The sequence below is a fragment of the Argiope bruennichi genome, chromosome 9 (genome assembly GCF_947563725.1).
Source record: "Argiope bruennichi chromosome 9, qqArgBrue1.1, whole genome shotgun sequence".
Taxonomy (NCBI): Eukaryota; Metazoa; Arthropoda; class Arachnida; order Araneae; family Araneidae; genus Argiope; species Argiope bruennichi.
The window spans coordinates 101,813,635-101,834,856 of NC_079159.1; the positions used below are offsets into that span (position 1 = coordinate 101,813,635).

General features: G+C 30.3%; 1 protein-coding gene across 9 annotated transcripts in view; it reads left to right on the forward strand.

Moving 5' to 3' along the window:
• The window catches only part of LOC129983669 (cell adhesion molecule Dscam2-like), a 194,705-nt gene that overhangs the window by 138,415 nt on the left and 35,068 nt on the right, over positions 1–21,222 (forward strand). For 7 of the 9 annotated variants that reach the window (XR_008785433.1, XR_008785432.1, XM_056093244.1 and 4 more), the window contains exons 12-20: positions 1,910–2,029; positions 4,669–4,842; positions 8,350–8,497; positions 10,986–11,137; positions 14,892–15,023; positions 16,207–16,374; positions 18,393–18,463; positions 19,614–19,851; positions 20,921–21,067. Coding sequence is in view for 7 of the 9 variants with exons in the window: in XM_056093244.1 (XP_055949219.1) it covers positions 1,910–2,029; positions 4,669–4,842; positions 8,350–8,497; positions 10,986–11,137; positions 14,892–15,023; positions 16,207–16,374; positions 18,393–18,463; positions 19,614–19,851; positions 20,921–21,067 (1,350 nt within the window). In the remaining 2 variants the exon portion in view is untranslated. The remainder of the gene's footprint in view (positions 1–1,909; positions 2,030–4,668; positions 4,843–8,349; positions 8,498–10,985; positions 11,138–14,891; positions 15,024–16,206; positions 16,375–18,392; positions 18,464–19,613; positions 19,852–20,920; positions 21,068–21,222) is intronic. The other 2 variants (XM_056093240.1, XM_056093245.1) reach the window with 1 other exon arrangement.

Genomic DNA, 21,222 nt, shown 5'->3' on the forward strand with positions numbered 1-21,222 from the left:
TGCATAAAGATGATGTAAATAAATATGTAAAAGTTATACATACTTATTTATGTTTATTTTATCATTAATTGTAGAATAAATTTCAAAATATTATTTTAAAAAAGAATAATTCATTCCTTAATATATAATGTTTATTTTTATTCCCATTTAATTATTATTATTATTATTGCATTATCCAACAATTATAAATGATTTTTTTTAAAAAAATTACCAATAATTAGAAATACTTTTCCAAAACGTATATTTTTTTCTAACTATAATGAACCTAAATGCAAAAATGCAAAATGTATGATATTGTAGAAAATTAAATGGTGGGCACTTTCAACTATTTATTTTGCTAGTTTTTCCTTTGATTAAAATTTTACATGTAAGACTATTAAAGCTTCATTGTTTGTCAAAATATTTGTGGAGGACCTGTATATACCTGACCCAATAAAATTCCTACAAAATTTTGTTCTTTCTGAAAATTTTTCATGCACCTGCTGAGAAATTTGTATTGTCTAAAATTGAAGATTTTTTAGTTTGTTGCTGTAATACTGAAATGTTATGTTTGTCATTCTTTTTTTCAAACTGCAGGTCATTATAGTAGTGTGCAGTGATTAAATTATATTGTTATGAATTTGTAATGTTGCTTCCCAGCATAGTTAGTTCCATCGTAGGGAAGACCGTTTTACAAGCAGCGCTATTGGATGCCGGATGAATGAACCTGACTTGACGACAAATTTAGCGATTATAAGGCGATGTGCCGACTTTGGCGACAAAATAGATGATGCTAGAATCTTCAAGAATTTCGGCAATAGAGCCAATAGGAGCTGAGATATGCTTGATTTTTCGAGAACCTTCTCTGCCCACCGGAAAAGGCCGTCAGTCCAAGCCGAAGGGATTCGCCGAGCGGTTTAGAGTCACATAGCGAGTCAACGACGAATTAGTTGGATTAGACCAGCGAAGCGCAAGCGTTGAGTGGAGCTCAGAGCTTGAGCAGTGAGCCGAATTCTGGAGTTTATTATAGAAGCAGCATCGAGTCGTGTGATAAGTAGCCAGTCGTGTAGTAGTTAGTGGACAGTTGTATACAGCTAAAGCAAGGAGACAGTGGAGAATTGCAGGCGTTTAGAGACCGTAGAGAGTAGCTACGTACATTCATTCCTCCTGCCGAATTCTGCCGGGATGCTTTGTGTGCTGTGATTGTTGTTAGCTACCTATTGCTACTTGTGGACGTCTCGGCTGTGTTCCTCGTTGGTTTCTTCGTGTTAAATAAACATCGTTGTTTGCTATTGAGATCTGTTGATTGTGTTACACCATACAACCACTACAAGCGAACCCGATGACTTTATTGACGTAGTGGAGGAAGTTTCGTAACATTTGGCGTCAGAAGTGGGTTGTAGCTGAATTCTCGTAACAATATTCTTTTTGGGGGGCTTCAATGTGATGATTTGCTCACAATTCATAATTATGTGAACCTTTTATCGTAGAAACTTTTTTAATTTTTATTTGCATTATTTATGTCTTACAAGGTTTACCAATATCAGTTTCTGTCACAGAGCTTCTAAATTGTTTCCAATTTGCTTCAAATAATTTTAATTCATATGGCGGATCAATTTGTAATTCTTTCATAAATACTGCACACTTACCTTGTGTTTTGAGATAAATTTTTTCATCTGGTTCTATTAATTGTTAAATCTGAAATAAATAAAAATCAAATTAGTGAAAACTGAAAAAAAAAAATGCATTTATTTCTTGAACACCATAAACATGTAAAAATAAATTTAAATCTATTTTCAGTGAATATCAGTTATTTTAGTATTTGACCAGAAAATTTACTTAGGTGTAACGATTTCTTATTAAGTTTATATTGGAAAGTTCTGCTTTGGAAACATTATTAACAATATGAAACTTGTGTACCTCTTTACAGTTCCTCCTCGTTGGCATGTTGAACCTCGGGATACTTCTGTTGTTTCTGGGCGAAATGTGCGAATTGATTGTTTAGCAGATGGTTTTCCTGCTCCTGTGATAACCTGGGAGAGGGGGTCAGGTAAGATTTTATCTCAATGTTTTTAATTAAGAATATAATGAGATAATTAGGTTAATTAGTTGAACTGGAGTTATTAATTAGCTGAAAGTATTGTATTAACCTTCTAACTGTAGTTAATTAAAATCTCAAAATAGATTTCTAAATCGAACATTTTGCAAAAAAAGAGCCTTTGAAAATTATTTCAGCATAAAATTACTCTGCTTTTTGATACTTTCTTATGTGTTGCTTATTTTCCTTAATGTTTTTTTTTGTTTCTTCAGTAACCATTAAATATGAAATAATTAAATAAAAAGGAGGTGCAAAACTAAGTTACAATTTGCATTTATAACATATTTATTAATTTCGACAGAATTAAATGCTAATGATGTAGTAGCCCAGCATCTGTATTGCCCATAAAACTAAAATTAATTAAAAGTAAAGTTTCGTTTTTAACAATGCAGTCACAAGACATGCAAATTCTGGATAGATTAAGCTATTAATATTAGTAAAAACATGTTTAAATTGATTGAAAGATTTCTGAAATATCAGAAAAATAAAAAACAGATGCTTGAAAGAATAAGACATATATTTTTTCCCCTTCAAATGTTCTTTTATAAGTGAAATAGAAAGAGCATAAAAAATTTTCAAGTTTCCTTCAAAGCACTTTTATGATTTTTTTATACTTAATTTCTTATTGCATACTATACAATTAATTCATTGAAATTTTTTTAGCTTTTATATCTTTTTTTTAAAATATATTTTGTTAAAGTTTAGTGTCCCTCCTTTGTGTACACACAAGAAGTTGTTTTTGTATCTTGTTTAACAATGTTTTATACATTCATGCATTTAACATTATGCAAATTTGAATTTTGTTCAAAATTTTGGCATTTTGTGGGTTTTTTTTTAATTATTATTATTAATTAGAAACCTCACAAATCATTTCTACAACTATAATTGGACCCATTTGTATTATTTACTAGAAATGCAAGTGGAGTATAGTTTATTGCATGTATTGATATTTCTCTCACCTCTACATTTGTTTCAAAAAGGGGGAAAAAAGCATCTTAATCTAATGCTGCTTTGAAAAGCATACTTTATTTTTGGATTTAAAAAAAAAATTATGCTAGAGAATAGCTTTGAAAAATTGAAATACCCTATAAATAAAAGCGAAAATCATGCTGCCTTGAAAGCTTTTGATTTTTCCTACATATACAGATGGAAGGGATTAAAATTTGGAACAATGATGTTTTAGTCTTTGCTCCTTTTATTGGCATAGCGATTTTTTGTGTTTCTATTCAAAATCTATCTTACGAAATTAAAAAGTGATAAAAATATAAGTATGCATTTATATTTTGAAAAAATTCTTAACCTTTGTCTTTTTATTAAGTATTTTAATGCAAATAATTAACTGAAGATGCTGAATTATTGTGAAAAATTTATTATATCTTAAAATATATTGAAAACTCTCATTAATGTTAGAATTTGAACAATTCGATTGCTCATCAATTGTTTACTAAAACTACAAAATGAAATACCTGATATGAGATACTGTTCTTTTTTAAATACAGATTTTCTGATTTTAACATAATGGCACCAAATCTTTCAGGTTTTTTTTAAAAAATTGATGAGGAAAGTAAAAGTATAAACGAAAATTGGAAGCAATTAAATTCTTTTCCTAAGTTTGTCATACAATGCATCCTATGTAGGCTTAAAAAGTATTGAACTTATATTATTTTTGACTCTTATTATATTTGACTCTGTTTTTTATTACTTCTTGTTGAGATTGGACTTGGCATTTATAAGTATTCGAGTTGTTTTAATTTAAAGAATTCGAATTTGTATTCAGAATCGAGTTTGCTGTTTAAAATATTGAGTTTATGTAAATCTAATAATGAAGATGATCTTTTACATGAAAAAATTAATACCATTATAGATATCAGATTTTAGCAGCGACAGGCATTTAATAGTTTTATTGTGTGTTTGTTACTTTTGAAATAATGAGCAATCCGGAGATAATTTTTCAGCGGACTATACAAACAACTTCTTTCCAATGGCAAGGTGAACAATGTAAATTGTTGTATAAATCTACAAGAAAAATTTTTTTAATCTAGTGCTGCCACCTTTTGTATTTGAGAACTAGAAAATTTATATTTTACTAATAGATGAACTACCTGTTTACGGGGAAAAAAAAACTTTGAAATTGGTATTTCAAAAAAAAAAAAAAAACTACTGTCTCTTTTTAGGAAGTAAAGAATACTGATTATCCTTTTGAAATATCTGATATGAGATACTGTTTGTTTTTTAAACAGATTTTCTGTTTTGAACTTAATGACACCAAATCTGTCAAATTTTTTTTAAAAAATTGATTCTGAAACTAAAAATACAAACGAAAATTGAAAGCAGTTAAATTCTTTTTCTAAGTTTTCTAAGTTTCATAGAATACATCCTACATAGGCTTAAAAAGTATTGATCCTAAATTTGACTCTGTTCTTTCGTACTTTTATCCTTCTGAATTTTTTAATAGAATAATAATTAATCATAATTTTTTTTACCATTTAATCAATGAAAATTTGCCAAAATTAAAGTATGAATTGTCTTAGGATTTTTAAAGCATTAAATTGGCAATTAATTCTGAAATGAATGGTTTCTTTTTCCTGTAGCCAACTCTCCTCGCCACTATTCCGCCATAGCCAGTGGGCCCCATTACGAGGTCTACGCCAATGGTTCCTTGCTTATAAAAAACGCCCAAGAAGATGATGCTGGGTATTATCTGTGCCAAGCAAGCAATGGCATTGCTTCTGGCCTTAGTAAAGTAGTCTTCCTTACTGTTCATGGTAAACTTTTTTTTTTCTTTCAAAAAAAGATTCTTTTTATGATTGATACCAGTAAAATCAGTATTTATAAATTGCTTTTTAAAAAAAATTGCATTTAGGAAAAAGAAAGAAAAGAATTGGATAAACCAAATGGAGTAGTCTCCGCAATATTTTCTGACATGTTCTCTAATAAAGGTGTTATACCAGATAACGCCTTGCACGGCATATAATAGTTACGAAATGGTAACCTTTGGCCTGAATTTAATATTTTTACTGAATCTATCGTGTCATTTTTGGCGAGTTATTTGGCGATTAAGCTCTGGCATGCAGATGCGTTTTTCCCATAGATTGAAACAAAAATTTGTTAAAAACCTAGACTTGTAGTCACAAAATCCCAAGCCAAATTTAATATATTTAACTCATTGCATTTGAGTTTTGCGGCATTAAGTTATTGCTTATATTTCAGAAAGTATGGACCGACAAACGGTCAACCCCTTACTGGATTTAGCTCAAAGTTTGATAGGTGTCTACATAATAGATGTTAAATGTGCGTGCCAAATATTATCCACCAATAATATCTCCCTTCGTTGTGAATTTATCATGTTAACTTATGTTCGAACAGCCGGATAGACAGACTACCTTTTAATTGATTTTGCTCAAAATGTGATAGAAATCTACAAATTTGATGAAAAAACCATATATCTAATTTCACCCGTCTAATTCAAAGCGTTTTTGAGTTACTTTTGTCACATATAGACAGACAGAAGGACGAACATTTTCCAAACATGTGTTTTTCGAAATCAGGGAGATCTAAAACGGGGAGATTCGTCAAAATATCGAGTTTACATTTTTTGACGATTGGGATACTTTCCCCGTGCTACGTATACGAGAAAGTAAAAATAGATTTATTTATTTGACATTGTGGTGCTGCTGTGGTTCCAGTGAAAGAAGTTGTTGCATTTTAAAGTACAAATGGGTTGTGGGACAATTTTTGGAAATCTATTGAAGGACGTAACAGGACTTTGATGTGGGCAGTAATAGTATTTCATCTTTTGTGTACAGAGTGTGGCGTATTGATATGTGCGAGGATAGGGCGACCTGGGACCTTGTGGTTCGCAGTCCAATAACATGACCACAATACAAAAGCAATTGCTCGTGTAGTGTAGCTGTTAACTGGCTTCTAAGCTTTTACCACAGACTCTCCCTCCAGTAAATCGGAGGTCAGACGAACGATATGGCTATTGAGTGGTGATGTTTTTAACTGTTGATTCTAATGCGCCTGTACCCATTTGAGTAACGCCAAGCGTTATGACGGGCGTGTTTGGGTAAGTAGTTGCTGATGCTGCGTCAAGTGAGTCTGACGACTTTGGTTTGCTGTGGGTAGATGGCGCCACAACAACTATACGAAAGTTGAAGGATCACGTCCGGGTCACCATTGTAGCGGATTGTGATGCGCGAGGATAGAACCTGGGACCTTGTAGTTCGCAGTCCAGTAACATGATCACAATACAAAAGCAATTGCTCGGTTAGCGTAGCTGTTAACTGGCTTATTAGCTTTCACCACAAGAGCTATAAATGATGCTATCTCGCCGATAACCATTTCAGTGGCAGGATATTTTTAGAATATCCTCCGATTTGGGGGAAAGGCAAAAATACCGCACTCAAGCTTATCTAAACATACCGGATTACTCTTACAGAAGCTTGAATTTGCAAAAATCTTGAAAGTTGAAATCTTGTCTATAGATATTTCAAACTGCAATTGTTTGATTGAGATTCCGTTGTTGTTGAAACTGTAAATGCTGAGGTTGGATATTATCTTGGAAGAAACTCTGAAAACTGTAAGTGGTTTTTATTTGATCAAAGCGACATCTCAAAAAAATGCTGTTGAGATTCCACAACATCAATTGTTCTAAGATCTCCTAGCTTATAATTAAGTTGAAGGCCACGTATAACAACTTTCAGTTTCAGTTGGCAATTCGTAGGTGAAAGGTTTTAGTTTTTGGATGGTGTGATGATCTTCAAGTGAAGCTGAGAATATATTCAGTTTGTTGCCAGATAACACTTTACTAGCTCTTTTGCTCTTTCAAAATTTTGAGAGTCTTTTTAGGATTGCCGATCACACTCTATTTACTTGGGATTACTATATTACCAGCGGGTATTTTTTTTTGGAACTTTGGAAGTGATATTAGAGACACCATTGTCTACAGTTTTTAATGCAATGTTGAATTTTGGAAGCCGATGTCTGTAGAACATCTAACAAGCACTATGCATCGCTTTGTAGTTACTGCCTTCCATATGTGGTATAGAATTTCGTTCTAGAAAAGAAAAGAGGGAGCAATTTTTAAATTCAGAAGTCGGTTTTGTTTTTAGGCGAAATCAGCCAGAAATGTGGGACAGGCTACCTATTAAAAATTTTTTTGGGAGAAACCGCCTTGAAGAAATCTGATTCGTTGTTGAATTCATAAGTACATATATGAATATTCCTATGAATTCAAGTGATTATCCAGATATGTAAACACTGATTATTAAAATTTGATCATCATACGGATTTTAATATATTTCTTCAAAAATATCATATCCGAGATAAGTTTGCTATGTTATTATCACTCACAGGAGAAAATGAATATGATTTAGTATGGAGAATATTTAATACCATTTATTTGCTATTTTTTTGTAATAATATTTCATTCTAAGTTAACATATTTTAATAAATGATTTATGATGATATCTTTATTGTTATAATTGTCTTATTGCATTTTTCATTTTGTTTTTCATTCTTTTATACTTTGATATATAAAATCTATCGAAATATGAGAAGGGGAATTTAGGAACTAACTTATTAGCATAAGCGTTTAAAAAATGTTTTATTATTGAAACACCAATATTGTAATGGATATGTTGGCAATCTGAATTGTAAAAATGGTAAATGGCAGATGTGAGGTTTGTTTCCATTGGCGATCTGGCTTACATATTAATCAGATACTTATTAAATCTGATGTTGCGAGTCAAGAAAGGAAATTCATATTAGTACGTTCTAGAATTTCGAATAGTGAATTCTCATGCAGATGTCACCTTCATCATCTGAATCGTTAATGAAAAATCTATTAAATCCATTCTGTGGCGGCTCATGAACTCAGAATCCAGCAGTGCTGTTAGAGATATTTCTCAAGGGTTGAATTACTTATCTTCCCAAACCAATAGCAATGTTCGCCTTTCGACTCTTTCGAATATTTACACAATCTGATTTGTGTTATATTTAATCTTTTACTGTTAACAGAAAGAAATATCCAATTCAGGATCTTTTCCCATCTACCTATGTGTTCAGATTTTACGGCTTTGGAGACAAAACCATTTATCAAAGTTCATTTATTATGAATTTGAGGGGGGAAATTTGTTTCATGATTTCATAATATTTATAATAATGAATGTAAGTTAAAGACTAACAAGATAGCAAATATTAATATAAAATGTTTTTTCTGAGTGAACTAATTAAATTGTTATAATGAAATCTTTTCTCCCTGTGTCCAGTGCCGCCACGTTTCGACAACAAATTTCGTAGCGAGACAGCGCGCAAGGGTGATGTCGTGAGACTGAAGTGCGAGTCTACCGGAGACCATCCGATGACAATCGTGTGGAACATTGATAAGCAACCGCTCACTCCTTCTGAGGACCCGCGGTACGAGTGGCCCCCCAAGGCTCTGCTTTCGTGATCTATAGGTGAAAAGGCCTCTGTTGCATGAGGAGTGCAGTTCTCACGAAGGCCCCCATCATCTTTCCTCCTCAAGAAAAATGCTTGCGTCTCATAGAATATGTTTCATTTGTGGCTTAATGAATCGCTTGATAATGCTGCAAAATACAATCACCTGTGGTTATCAATTTTTTCGGTCAGAATAATCAATCATTTCGATCAGAGTTAAAATTTTCAAACACACTACATTGATTTAAAATTGTTTATGACAATATGAATGAATATAAACAGTACAAAAGTTTAAATTTAGACAACAAATAACTTTAAAAATACAGAAAAATGAAATAAAATTCAGTCAAATGAAAATAAAACAAACACATATAAAAAAAAAAAGAAGAAGAATGTGAATGTTTAAAATGTAGAACAGATTTTCACTGCTTATGTATGCCATGAAATAATAGTAAAAAGTAAATTTTGCATTTAAAATTCAAAAAAATCTTTGTAACCTTAACTTTGATAATACGATAGTTTTTGGTAATTTAAATGAATTAATTTGAATTTTATTATAACAATATTTTTCATAAATTTGTTTACATAATAATAATAATGAAGTGGAAGTAGTGTCTTTCTCGCATGTCCTCTAATAAAGAGGCTATGCCCCACATCTTAGACCAGGTATTGAACACCACGAGTGCTCGGATTTTTATTTTACACATGGGAGCTATGTGGATACTATAATATAGAATAGGAAGCTGGTAGTTACTAGCAGTAATCACAAAAGATCGATTTGTAGCATAAATCTTACGTTTTTTCTGAATTTATCTTGCAATCTTTGGCGATTAATACACAAGTATCAGAAAATCGAATATGCTCTTTTTAAAGCTTTTTTTCCTACCGATTGAAATCAAGCATGAAATGCAATTGTAGTCACACGATCACATACCAAATTTCATTTATTTAAGACGTTGCATTTTTGAATAATCATGTCTACACGCATGACCAAATGCAGACCGGCATATAGTCTACGTTTTAAATGATTTGATTCAAATTTTGATAGGAATCTGCACTCCAAATGCTAAAATTGTAAACCAAATTTCATTTTACAAAATTGTTACATTTTTTAACTGTCGCATTTACTTACATGCAAAAGTCCAGACTGACAAACGGTCAACTCCTTGACGGCTTTGGCTCATTGATCCGGATCGACATTTTAGATGCTAAACATGTGTACCAAATTTTATCGTTCTGGCTATCTTTTGTAGCTGTCGTATTTACTTGTACAGAAATATTTTCATTAAATGCTTTTTTGTGCGAAATTTCATAGAAATATACCGATTTCGGGGAAAGACCATTTCCCAAATGTCACCTAATAAGCGCTTACCTAAAACCTAAAAAGCGCTTTTGAGTTATTGTGTTCACATGCAGACAGACAGAACGACAGATAGACATAATTCCACGCATTTTACAAAGTTGTTACATTTTTTAACTGTCGCATTTACTTACATGCAAAAGTCCAGACTGACAAACGGTCAACTCCTTGACGGCTTTGGCTCATTGATCCGGATCGACATTTTAGATGCTAAACATGTGTACCAAATTTTATCGTTCTGGCTATCTTTTGTAGCTGTCGTATTTACTTGTACAGAAATATTTTCATTAAATGCTTTTTTGTGCGAAATTTCATAGAAATATACCGATTTCGGGGAAAGACCATTTCCCAAATGTCACCTAATAAGCGCTTACCTAAAACCTAAAAAGCGCTTTTGAGTTATTGTGTTCACATGCAGACAGACAGAACGACAGATAGACATAATTCCATTTGGATTTAGGGAGGAGTAAAAAAAATATGCTATTGGCAATTATCCACAGTTGGCAATTTAGTTTTCTTTTTGTAAACGCGTAAGAATATGTTAAGTGATACAAGCATTTGCTACTATTGAGGATGGAATATGAGTAATTAAAGTTTAGAATAATGCACTGTGCACTCCTTTTTTATTTGTTTATTGATATTATTTTTTGTCTTGCAGTTACAGTATGGCTGCGTAGTAAATTAGACGAATTGTTTTGCATGTATAATATTTGGAAAATTTATTTGCACTGCTTATGTATATAATCGCTATTCAAATATGTGTTGTAACTAAAAATTTACTTTTGCTGAGCTTCTTTTATAGTAGTACAATAAAGAGTTAGTAATTTTTGATTTTAATAGTATTAATTTATTTGTATGATACTTGTAGTAAAAAGTTTTAACAATTACATGTTTCATTCCTAATCTTTTATCTGGTTATTGTAATGATAGAATTGATATTTAACAAACTTTTACTTGAAAGTGATTCTTATGTAAATTCCATTACAAACTTTTGATAAATTTCACGAAAAGGAAATTCTTAAGTTGAATGCGGACACGCAATTGCATTTCTGATTTTTGTTCTTTATTTGTAATTGATGCATTTTGAATAGCTTCTGTGGACTTTAGTAGGTACGATCTGAAAGAATTGGTGGACAAAAAACGCATGTCTTCTGAAATTACAATCAAGTCAGCCGAGAGAAGGGATTCTGCCCTATTTACGTGCCTTGTTAGAAATGCATTCGGTCAGGATGATATGAATATTCGACTTATAGTACAAGGTGAGTATAAAGTAATTTCCATCTAATAAAAGAAATTTTTGACATGTTTATATTTACTTTGACTTGTTTCGTTCTTCCAATGATTGAAGCTTGCACAATTCTGTTTTCGTCATGACAATACAGTGTTTTAAAATTATGACAAAATTATTAATAATCGATGCATTCATTAAATTTTATTCCCATAAGAATGATACCATCTGAAATTGAGGTCAGAACTGTGACACCTTGAAAAATTGAGAAAAAAAATTGATTTTATTTTTTAATAATGTTTATAGTATTGAATAATGAAATATATTACAGATAAAAGGTAATCTCTACTTATAATAAAGATGAACGTGTGCGTGCGTGTAGTGTGCATGTCTGCATGACCAGACCGTTTAACCTACAGCTGTCAAATGCTGCACATATATATACCTTGGAGACTAGAAATGTAAATTTTGGAGTAGTTTTAAAAAAATATTAATTAGTAAAAATTAAGCTGAATTTTGCCGCTTTTCCGCGATAACTTCCGAAAATATTTTCGGATAGATATATGATTGAAGTACAAGCGTTCACGAAAAGTAATATCGTAATAAATAATATTTTTTTCCCTCAAGTTTCTAGCAGCAGATTGCATTGTTGTTCTAAGCACAGTGACGTCATGGGAAAGGTGTATGTAGTCGGTGAACTACACATATGCAAGACAATTAAATTGAATTTTACTGCCTGACAATTTGATGGCATCATTGACATGGAGGAATATCTAAACCATTTAACTTAAATTAAATGTAATGTCGTCGGCGAGCTTGTTGATCACTGAATGGACTTGTAAATAACAAAACTAAAAAAGTTTGAAAGACATAGTTTTTAATAGTACTCAAATATATAAATTAAATAAAAAAGAAATATTAAAACAAAATTATAAAAGCATGAGGTCATAAAAGAATACTTAAAGAAATTGGATCACAATGAATATCACAAGAAAGAAAATCACTAAATATTCATTAACAGTCAGAATATGAAAATTGTCCTCTGCATTCTACAAATATATTGAAAGTTGTGCTCGTTTCCCTTTGGTATTAATATTTGTATTCAAAATAAAATAATCTAATGATAGGGCAAACCAGAAGTTATCAAAATTTTTCTTTACATTACTGAAAAAATTTTCTCACTCTCCTGCCCATTTAGATATAGCTTTCATTAATTTGGGTAGAAATCATGTTATTATTGAGAAGTTTATAAAAGTTCAAGGAAAGCCGTAGATCATGCACTTTCTCTGTACAAAACCAATTAACTAGTGACTTCAATTTTCTGGATCACATTTAACTCCCGCCGTGGGTACAATGTGTACAGATATAGAAATTTTTTTCGGAAGAATCTACAATCAAGCTTAACGTATGTTCGCTTTTTGAAATTTCTGGAATACTCTATGAATATTATTCTAATGCTCGTCCTATTATTGTAATATCATCTTGATAAACTAAACTGAATCCAGACTAAAACCTTCATAATACTGTTCCTATTAATCTTTCAACTATGGTAGTCTAATGTAAAGTCCAAAAATCATTACCTTAAATTGCATTCTAAGCTCTTGTTCTCTCTTAATAATTTTGAACAAAAACTAATGTTTAATTTAGTTTCATGTTTCAACACATTTTTAACTTAACGTGTGAATCATTTATTCTGGGTCGTTCTTTTTGTTTAGTAACTGTGAAAATACATGTGTTTATTATTTAAGCAGATGCTCGATGTGTATAAATATTACAATAAATAAATATATGTAAAAAAAACCCAACTTGGGACCTGATTTATTACATGATAAAGTATTAATATTATCTTAATAATTCATAGAATTTACATTTCTTTACAAATTTGTTTATTTGGTGACCAAGCTAATAAAATCTTTTAATCATTATCCCTGCTGCCCATCACAGCCCTACGGCCTTGACAACTGCTTAATTGGAAATCCATCACTGACAACAACAGTTTTTGATAAAAAAAATTTTAATACTTTCAGTGGAGTATTAAATTTATTATCTTTATCTTTACTGACGTCACCTTCTGCCTCTATTGATTTTGCATGTCTGGACACCTTTGAAACAGTTTTCACATACTATGTGCAACCATAATTGTTGTATGTCTTTAACTTTTGTCGACAAAATATTGTTCTGCCGAGTTTTTCCGAATTTACAAAGGCCGGATTTATTTGTCGTGCCATATACGTGGGTGACTTTCCCTCGACTTCTGTCATCTTGCCTTCAGTTTAATTCTGTGAAACTAAGTAAAATGATTGTGCTCAATTAGAAATTCAATAGAATAGAATAGAATAGAATAGAATAGAAGTAGAGCTTCTATAGTTGTTAGGGCCGCCATCTTATCTGGTATGCTTGTAATATTTCCGTCGACGATCCTCAGAGAGACTGCAAGTTGATTAAATTGCATAAAATAATTCCTCCGTTTGTAGTACTCCTAATTCTGTCTTGAAAACAATCCACGATGTTCCTCTTTTGAATAGCAAGAGTTTTACAAATGGTTTGAAATATGAGTTCTGGTCTTGCCGGGAAAATGTTTGGTTTGTCTTCAAGATCACGAAAACTTTTCTCAGTAACGCTGCTCCTTTTCTTCTTCCATCTCTCTTTTCACACCCGGAACATCTTGAATCTATTAAAATGTTTTTTCATTCCTTCGACTTTTCTCTCAAAGTATGCTCTTATCTCTTCTTTCGCATTTTGGATTAGATTCTTCATTTCTTCTTGGCCTCGTTCCATTCTGTTTTTCATTCCTTTGTATATGGCTGTCATTTTGACTTTTTCAGCCATCTATGTTTGAGATTTCATCTTTATCATAACCGCAAATCCCGCTTCATTGTTATGTAAATCGTCCTATGAGTGTAAACGTAGTTCATGAAGCTGTTTAACAAAACGACGCTTTATTTCTCAATTATTAAAACACCAAGAATATGTAACAAAAACGTAGTCAAGATGTACTTGATGAATAGAGCTTATAAAAATTGAAATAACAGAAGCTGGCAAAAAAGCAATAATTTATGAAGATTTGTGTAAATCTATAAATCGGCTAAATAAAGCAATCAGTCTGACTTTTCAGCCATCCACGTTTGAGATTTCGTCTTTATCATATACCAGAAATTCCACTTCATTATTATGCAAATCTGCCTGGGGGTGTACGGTGAAAAACACTACGAAAGATGTGCGAAACGGATTTTTGTAAAAATTGCAACAATACAAGCATGCAAGAAAGCAATAATTAATAATTACAGCTCCATCATCAATGTCTGAGAGTTTATCAGGTCACATTATGGATAACATTTCTCGGGGAGTTAACTCGTTTGGCCACTACAGGTTTATATAGCTTTTCGACAGGATGTATCATCACATGGAATTCTCCAGAAGAATCTCCAAATATCGGTTCCTAAAATAGATAGTAATTCTTATGAAAGATTCCAGAGTCTTCATTTCACTTGGCATTCATTAGCAATCTCTGTAAATCTATCTTTTCAACTTTTAGACTAACCTAAGAGGGAAGTAATATTTCATAACAATGTCATAAAACATATTAGAATTCCAGTCATTTAGACAACAGTCCGATTTTATTTTGATGTCTTTAATTTTAATAAAATAATTTTTACTTTTTGATATACTAGTAAAAATGTTTTTAAAACATTTTTTATATTCATTATTTTCTTGCATATTTATTATTAAATGTAGAATACAATTGTGTTCTTAATTATTAAAATATTGTGTGTTTCCTTTTATAGAGCCACCAGAGCCTCCACGTGATGTACGTGTACTTGAACACAAAAGTCGCACAGCCAAAATTTCTTGGTCTTCTCCATTCAATGGAAATAGTGCCATTATTAGATACTTAGTACAATGTAAATCAGAATCAGGTAAGTGTATATTCATAATTACCATACTAGAGGAGTGAAATGTTTACATGCAATGACAATTAGTGCTTGAAAAAATAAATTTTTTAACAATGTGATTGATATTACATTTCCAGTTTAAAAAATGCACTCAGGAATTAACTCTATTTTGTTATAATATTCCTTGTGTTTTACAATTAATGACTGAGATCCAAAGATGAAAAAGAGTATTTAGCAAGAATGACCATTAAAGAAACTCATGATTTAATAAACAATTTTAAATTAGAAAATAAAAATTTTCAGATGTGAATGAGTGCAACAATAACTGCATAAGTTTTGCATATAATATGTTATCACTATATATTTCAGGAACAGTTTTTTCTTTCCTGGAATAAGATCCAATTTCTTATGTATAGTTCCGTAATCAGAATTCCAGATAAACATTGATAATTAGTAATAGATGCTACGCAGGCAACAACTGGGGCACACTAATGAAATAATGTTCCATCTCCTTCTTTGCTTTGAGATGCTAATTTATAAATTGGAGTAATATTTTTCTCTTTGCCCTTTCAATGAAGATTATGAATTTGTTTATAACTGTGACAATCATAGAATTTTACATATGTTTTAAGTAGTTATGAACATCAGTTGGTCAATAAGATAGGATGGTACAAAGGCTAAATATAAAACATTAAACTCACTTAAAAATCAGATTGCAGTTAAAATGAGCTTGTTAATTGTCATAAAAATTAAAATTAAACAAATTGTACCAGCAATAAAATTAGATATAACAGTGAAAGCAGGATGTTGTTAAGACTTATGGGATCAAGACAGACATGTGGTTTAAATTCAATACTTTTGATAGGCAAAAGCAGATCAGGTTGAAAAATTGGGAAAGAATATTTACTAAAGTAGCATTAACGATTTTGAGGAATAACTATGTAAACAATGAATACAGTGATGCAAAGCAATCTTAAAGAATATGTTTAATGAGAATAAGATTTCAGCGCACTAGATAGCTGACTTTACAGCAGATATTTGCATATTAATCATGTATGGTAATATTATTTTGGATAAATGTTTCATAAAAAATAATTTAGGTAATTTCTAACGAATAATGTTTGAAATGTAAGCAATATAAAATATATGAAAAATTGAAGTTGATATTTTTAAAAAACTTTTATAATAATAATTTATTCTTTTATAGGTGATTGGGATTCTGGTATACAAAATATCACCACAGGAAGTGAAGAAACTAGTATTACTCTAAGAGGACTGCGTCCTGCCAGAACCTACTATTGTAGGGTGAGGGCAGAAAATTCTGTTGGTCTAGGAGACCCGAGTGAACCTGTGACTGTTGTTACTACTGAAGAAGGTAATATAGCTCCTTAAACTCTTGCCTTATTGTTATTATCTAAAAGAAAGTGTAAAAATTAATTAAAAATTGGAAATTTTAAAAAGAAGTTATAGAAAATGTTAGATCTGAGCTAGCACTAAAGGATGTCATTCTAGATACATTTTTTAGCACTTGCTCAGTTTTTGCTTGCATCAAGTTTTTGCATTGGTCACACTGATGCGAGAGAAAAAAAATCAGTATATGTTAAAACTTAGTCAGATCAATGGGTTGACCATAGTGAAAAATACTTTCCAGAATGACCATTAGTATCTGGGCATTGATTTGCAATGTGAATGCTTTTTGAAGAAGGCAATTAACAAAAATGAAGCAATATATAAAGGACAAAGAGATGCATTTTACAAGACGAAATGCTAGTTTGTTCATAATAGCTTTAGAATGGTTTTCTGATGAGTGGAGAAATTGGGGCATTTTTATGAAAAATTATTGGAGTGATTAATTTGTTGAAAAAAATTTTAATTTTTGTGCTAAATTAAAATACCTCCAATCTATATTTAATTTTATTTTAGAAACTGGGACTTACTACTGAATTCTTCAATTTTTATATGATCAAGATTAAGATTTTACCATTTCTGATCAGAATTGCTATACCTTAATAATTTCAGCAATTATTAAAAAAAATCAATGAAACTTTGAGATGTAATATGGTTTGAAGTATGAAATTATTTAATATTATTAGTGATGTTATGTGAACCATTTATAAAGAAAGTTGGCATAAATTCTCAGCATTTTTCTTTGCATATGATTTAATAAATATAGTTGTAGAGAAATAAAGCCACTAATTATGTTGTACTTACCAGAGCCAAAAATAATAAAAAGAATATTTAAACTCATGACAGTGCAAATTATATCAGGACATGGAGGATTTCCTGAATACTTCTACAAATTCAGAAAAATGTTAGACATCACATGTATATATGGGGAAATAGACTTGGTTCAGCTCTGTATAAGATAATGTGTCGATCTCAATGAAACTAGAGAAAAACTCATTGTGGTTAGGGATAATTTTAACAATTTTTTAAAATTTAAAGACACTGGAAAAAATGATGAAAAAGATTCTAGCCTTTTTCCAACAGTTGAAAATTCTTTGAAGTTTTGTTGGACATTGTTCTCTTATGTGAAAGCTGGGTAGTAAATGAGCGTAACAGTCAAAAACAATTGTTTCTGTTTATACAGCTTAGTTCTGTGGTAACAGGGTGATTGGCTGTTATTTAAAATAAATTCTATTATACTTGCATGCTGCTATTTCTTCAAAATTCAAATTTGATAAATTTTAATTCTTTCTTTTTTTATTAACATTATTTTCTTTATCTCTCTCTAATTAAGAAGAATTATTTTCTTTTTTCTCTCTCTCTTTTTGCTGTGGTTTCAAACTTTTTGATTATTTTAATTTCTGAAAGTCTTTAGGAAGTTTTGATATTTTAGATGTTTATTCTTTTTCTCAAATCATAAAAAAAAAAAAAAATCTCCAAACATTAAAAGATGTTAATTAGTTACTAGTTCAACAAGTTAAGATGCAAATAAAAATAATTCTATCATTAATCTAAATGAACTACACTTTTTAAATAGGTATCAGTCTAAAAAGTATTCTTATTTACCTGTACTAAAGAAATGACACTTTTAAAAGGTTAAACTGAGGTAGAAATAAGAAATTTTTTGATTAATTCTCCATAATTTTTGTCATATAGAAATCAACGGGAACATAAAATTCACTTTTTTTCTGTTTATGCATTAATTAATTAATCTATTCTATATGATCTTCAGCACAGATCACTGATTGTTTGGTTTAGATATTTGATTTTATTAACATTTTACAAGAAATTTCAGTATTAATCTAGTGACAAAATATCTTTACTTTAAAAGAAACTCCATAATAAAATTTATTGAGATGATATTTCAAAAACTTAAATACTTGTCATTTGTTTTATCTTTTAATTATTTAGTTAAAAAAAGTCTTTGTATTATTTTTACTTATTTAGTTCCTGGTGGCCCTCCTTTAGATGTAAAAGCAGAAGCAGTGGATTCACAATCAGTGAGAGTTACTTGGAGGGTAAGCAATTCCTCTTTCTTTTTTTCTTTTTTTTTTTTGAAAATGTGTAGAATTACATTGAAAAAATATATTACTTTTGATTTAATAAGTTACTTATTTCTTAATATTTCTTTAAAACATGCACATTTTTCTTTGAATTGAATATGATAATGTAAATTTAAGCATAGTGCATATGAAAAGTTATTTGATTTATGAATTTTAGCAGCTTGAAAATGATTTCCATGCAGTGCCCTATTTTATACATTAATATAAATTATAATTTCTTAAAAAATTATTATTTGTTAATTTCTAAAACTTGATTACATCTTATCCTGTTAGTACAAAATCTGCCACAAAATATTGATATAATCATGACATAATATGGTATTCAGAATATCAAAAAATATTGTACAATATTTTATGTTAACAACATAACTTACAAGTCTCATTTGCTAAAAAAAATCAAGAAATGCATTCTGTCTTAAAAGTCATATCAGTGACTCTCCAACCTGCCCGAAGGCACACAGATAATAAATACTGAATGACCAGATGGCTGCAACAGCAACACTGGTGGAACTTTGGTTGAGTCCTAAGGGCATCACCGGCCATGGTGCAACACTTCCCTAAGGAAGTACATCCCACCATCAATGGGAGGTGCCAGATTCCCACCTTTTCTTGTACCCTTACCCTCTAGGGTAGCGAGATCCAACCACCATTCCAGAGGCATCTCATCTTCATTTCAAGGTGCCCTCCCCTTGAAATCCTGTCTTAAAAGAAAATTCTTTATTTTTTTCATATACATGTGTATAAAAGATTTAACTTGTTTATTTGCATTTAATTTCTTCTGTATAATTTATTTCTCAATAGAGTTTTCTAATTAAAATTAAAGATATTAAAGAGAAATTTTCTTTGTAACTTCAAAAACATCTTTCTAAAATGTAGGAATTTAATGCATTTTTTTGTAAAAAAAATATTTGTGTGTTTTTATGATTTTTTTTTATTGTAATATTCTGTGGTATATTTCAGAAGTTTTCAACATAGTGTCTTCAAGGAATGCCTCATTATATACTTTTTCTATCATATAAGTTCTACTTTCTGTACTGCAGAAATAATACATTTTTTTATGCATTTTATGTGAATTTGCTTCCAAGTACAAATTCTTTGTTTTTAGCCTCCCGATGTTGAATTATGGAATGGACCTATCAAGGGTTACTATGTTGGTTATAAAGTTTTTGACTCCAAAGATTCCTACCTATACAAAACTTTGGAAGTTGGGCAGGGAACCAGAGAGGAAGTTTTACTTACCCAGTTGCAGAAGTTTACTAGTTATAGTGTATTAGTGCAAGCTTACAACTCGATGGGGGCAGGTCCACGCTCTGATGAGGTCATAGTTCGAACACTGGAAGATGGTAAGCTCAGTTATGCTTTTTGTGTTTAATTAAATATGACATTTTCCCTCAATTTTATTTAATTCGACTAATTTTATATTAATGAACATAAAATCTTGGGGTATTTTTTTTCCTTTACTGACGAGCTGTTTAAAATTTTATGTTCTATGATTTCAGTTACAGAAAACTATTTTAATATTTCCAAAATTAATTGTCATTTAATTAATTTTTTTATTCCATATCATTGGCACAACTGAAATTAATTTTTCCAGAATTTCTCTACAAGATTAATATTTATGGTAATGAATTATAATAAAACAAATTAGAAATAGAAAATGCAAAATCAGCTGAGTAATAAAAATATGTTTCCAAAAACTGTTTCTATATAATTTATTGTAATATTAAAACAAAAAAAAGTCTCTCTCTTTTTTTAAAGTATTGTTAGGGATTCTATTATAGAAATATTCTATTTGTATTTTTCATGCTGGATAAAGTGATTCCATATGTCCTTTTATGTGGGTACATATCATAATTGAATTGTATATAAGATATCAATTTTATTATATCATTTTCTAAAATATATTAAATGTTTAAATCAACTGACTGATTTGAGTGCTTTTGATTTTAAATTTGATAAATTTGGCAAAATTTATTAAATTAAAAATTTATTTGTATTTATTTTTCAAGTTTTTCCCATCCCATTTTGAATTATATTTCATAGAGTAGAAATTACAGGTTTAAAATTATTGCATACTAAAATTTATTATATTACTGGAAATTTTTTTAATATGATTTTTATTAGATCAGACTTATAATCCCTGAATTTTTAATTTTTAATATGATTTTTTTATTCATAACTTTTTATTATGTATTTGTCTGATGCTGTTTTAAAATAAAAGCAGTAGTTTTGCTTTTCAAAATACGAATATGTAAAATGTGTATTTAATTCTTTATTTAAGAGATTGGTGTAGCCATTAATAATGCCTTATAGAAATATTATGATTATTCAGAGTACATTAAATTTTTTTATTTGAAAGAGTATCATTAAGAAACTGTAAAAAATAAATTCTTAAAGAAATCCCTCTTTTAGTTCCTGGGCAGGCACCAAGCGATGTCAAATGTATATCTCCCACATCTCAAAGCTTACACATATCGTGGAGTGCTCCCCCTCCATTCTCTATTCATGGAGTTCTTCAAGGTTATAAAGTTCTTTTTCGACCGGCAGAAACGTTGGCTGGTAAGTATTTATTCAAAATGAATTGTATTAAATATATAGCAAAGATAATTCTTAGCAGACAGCAAATTAATGAAATTATACCATTCTTGCATATTTTAGCTTAATGTCTCTTTGTAATGACAAAATCGCTCGGATCAAAAACTACATTATTTAAA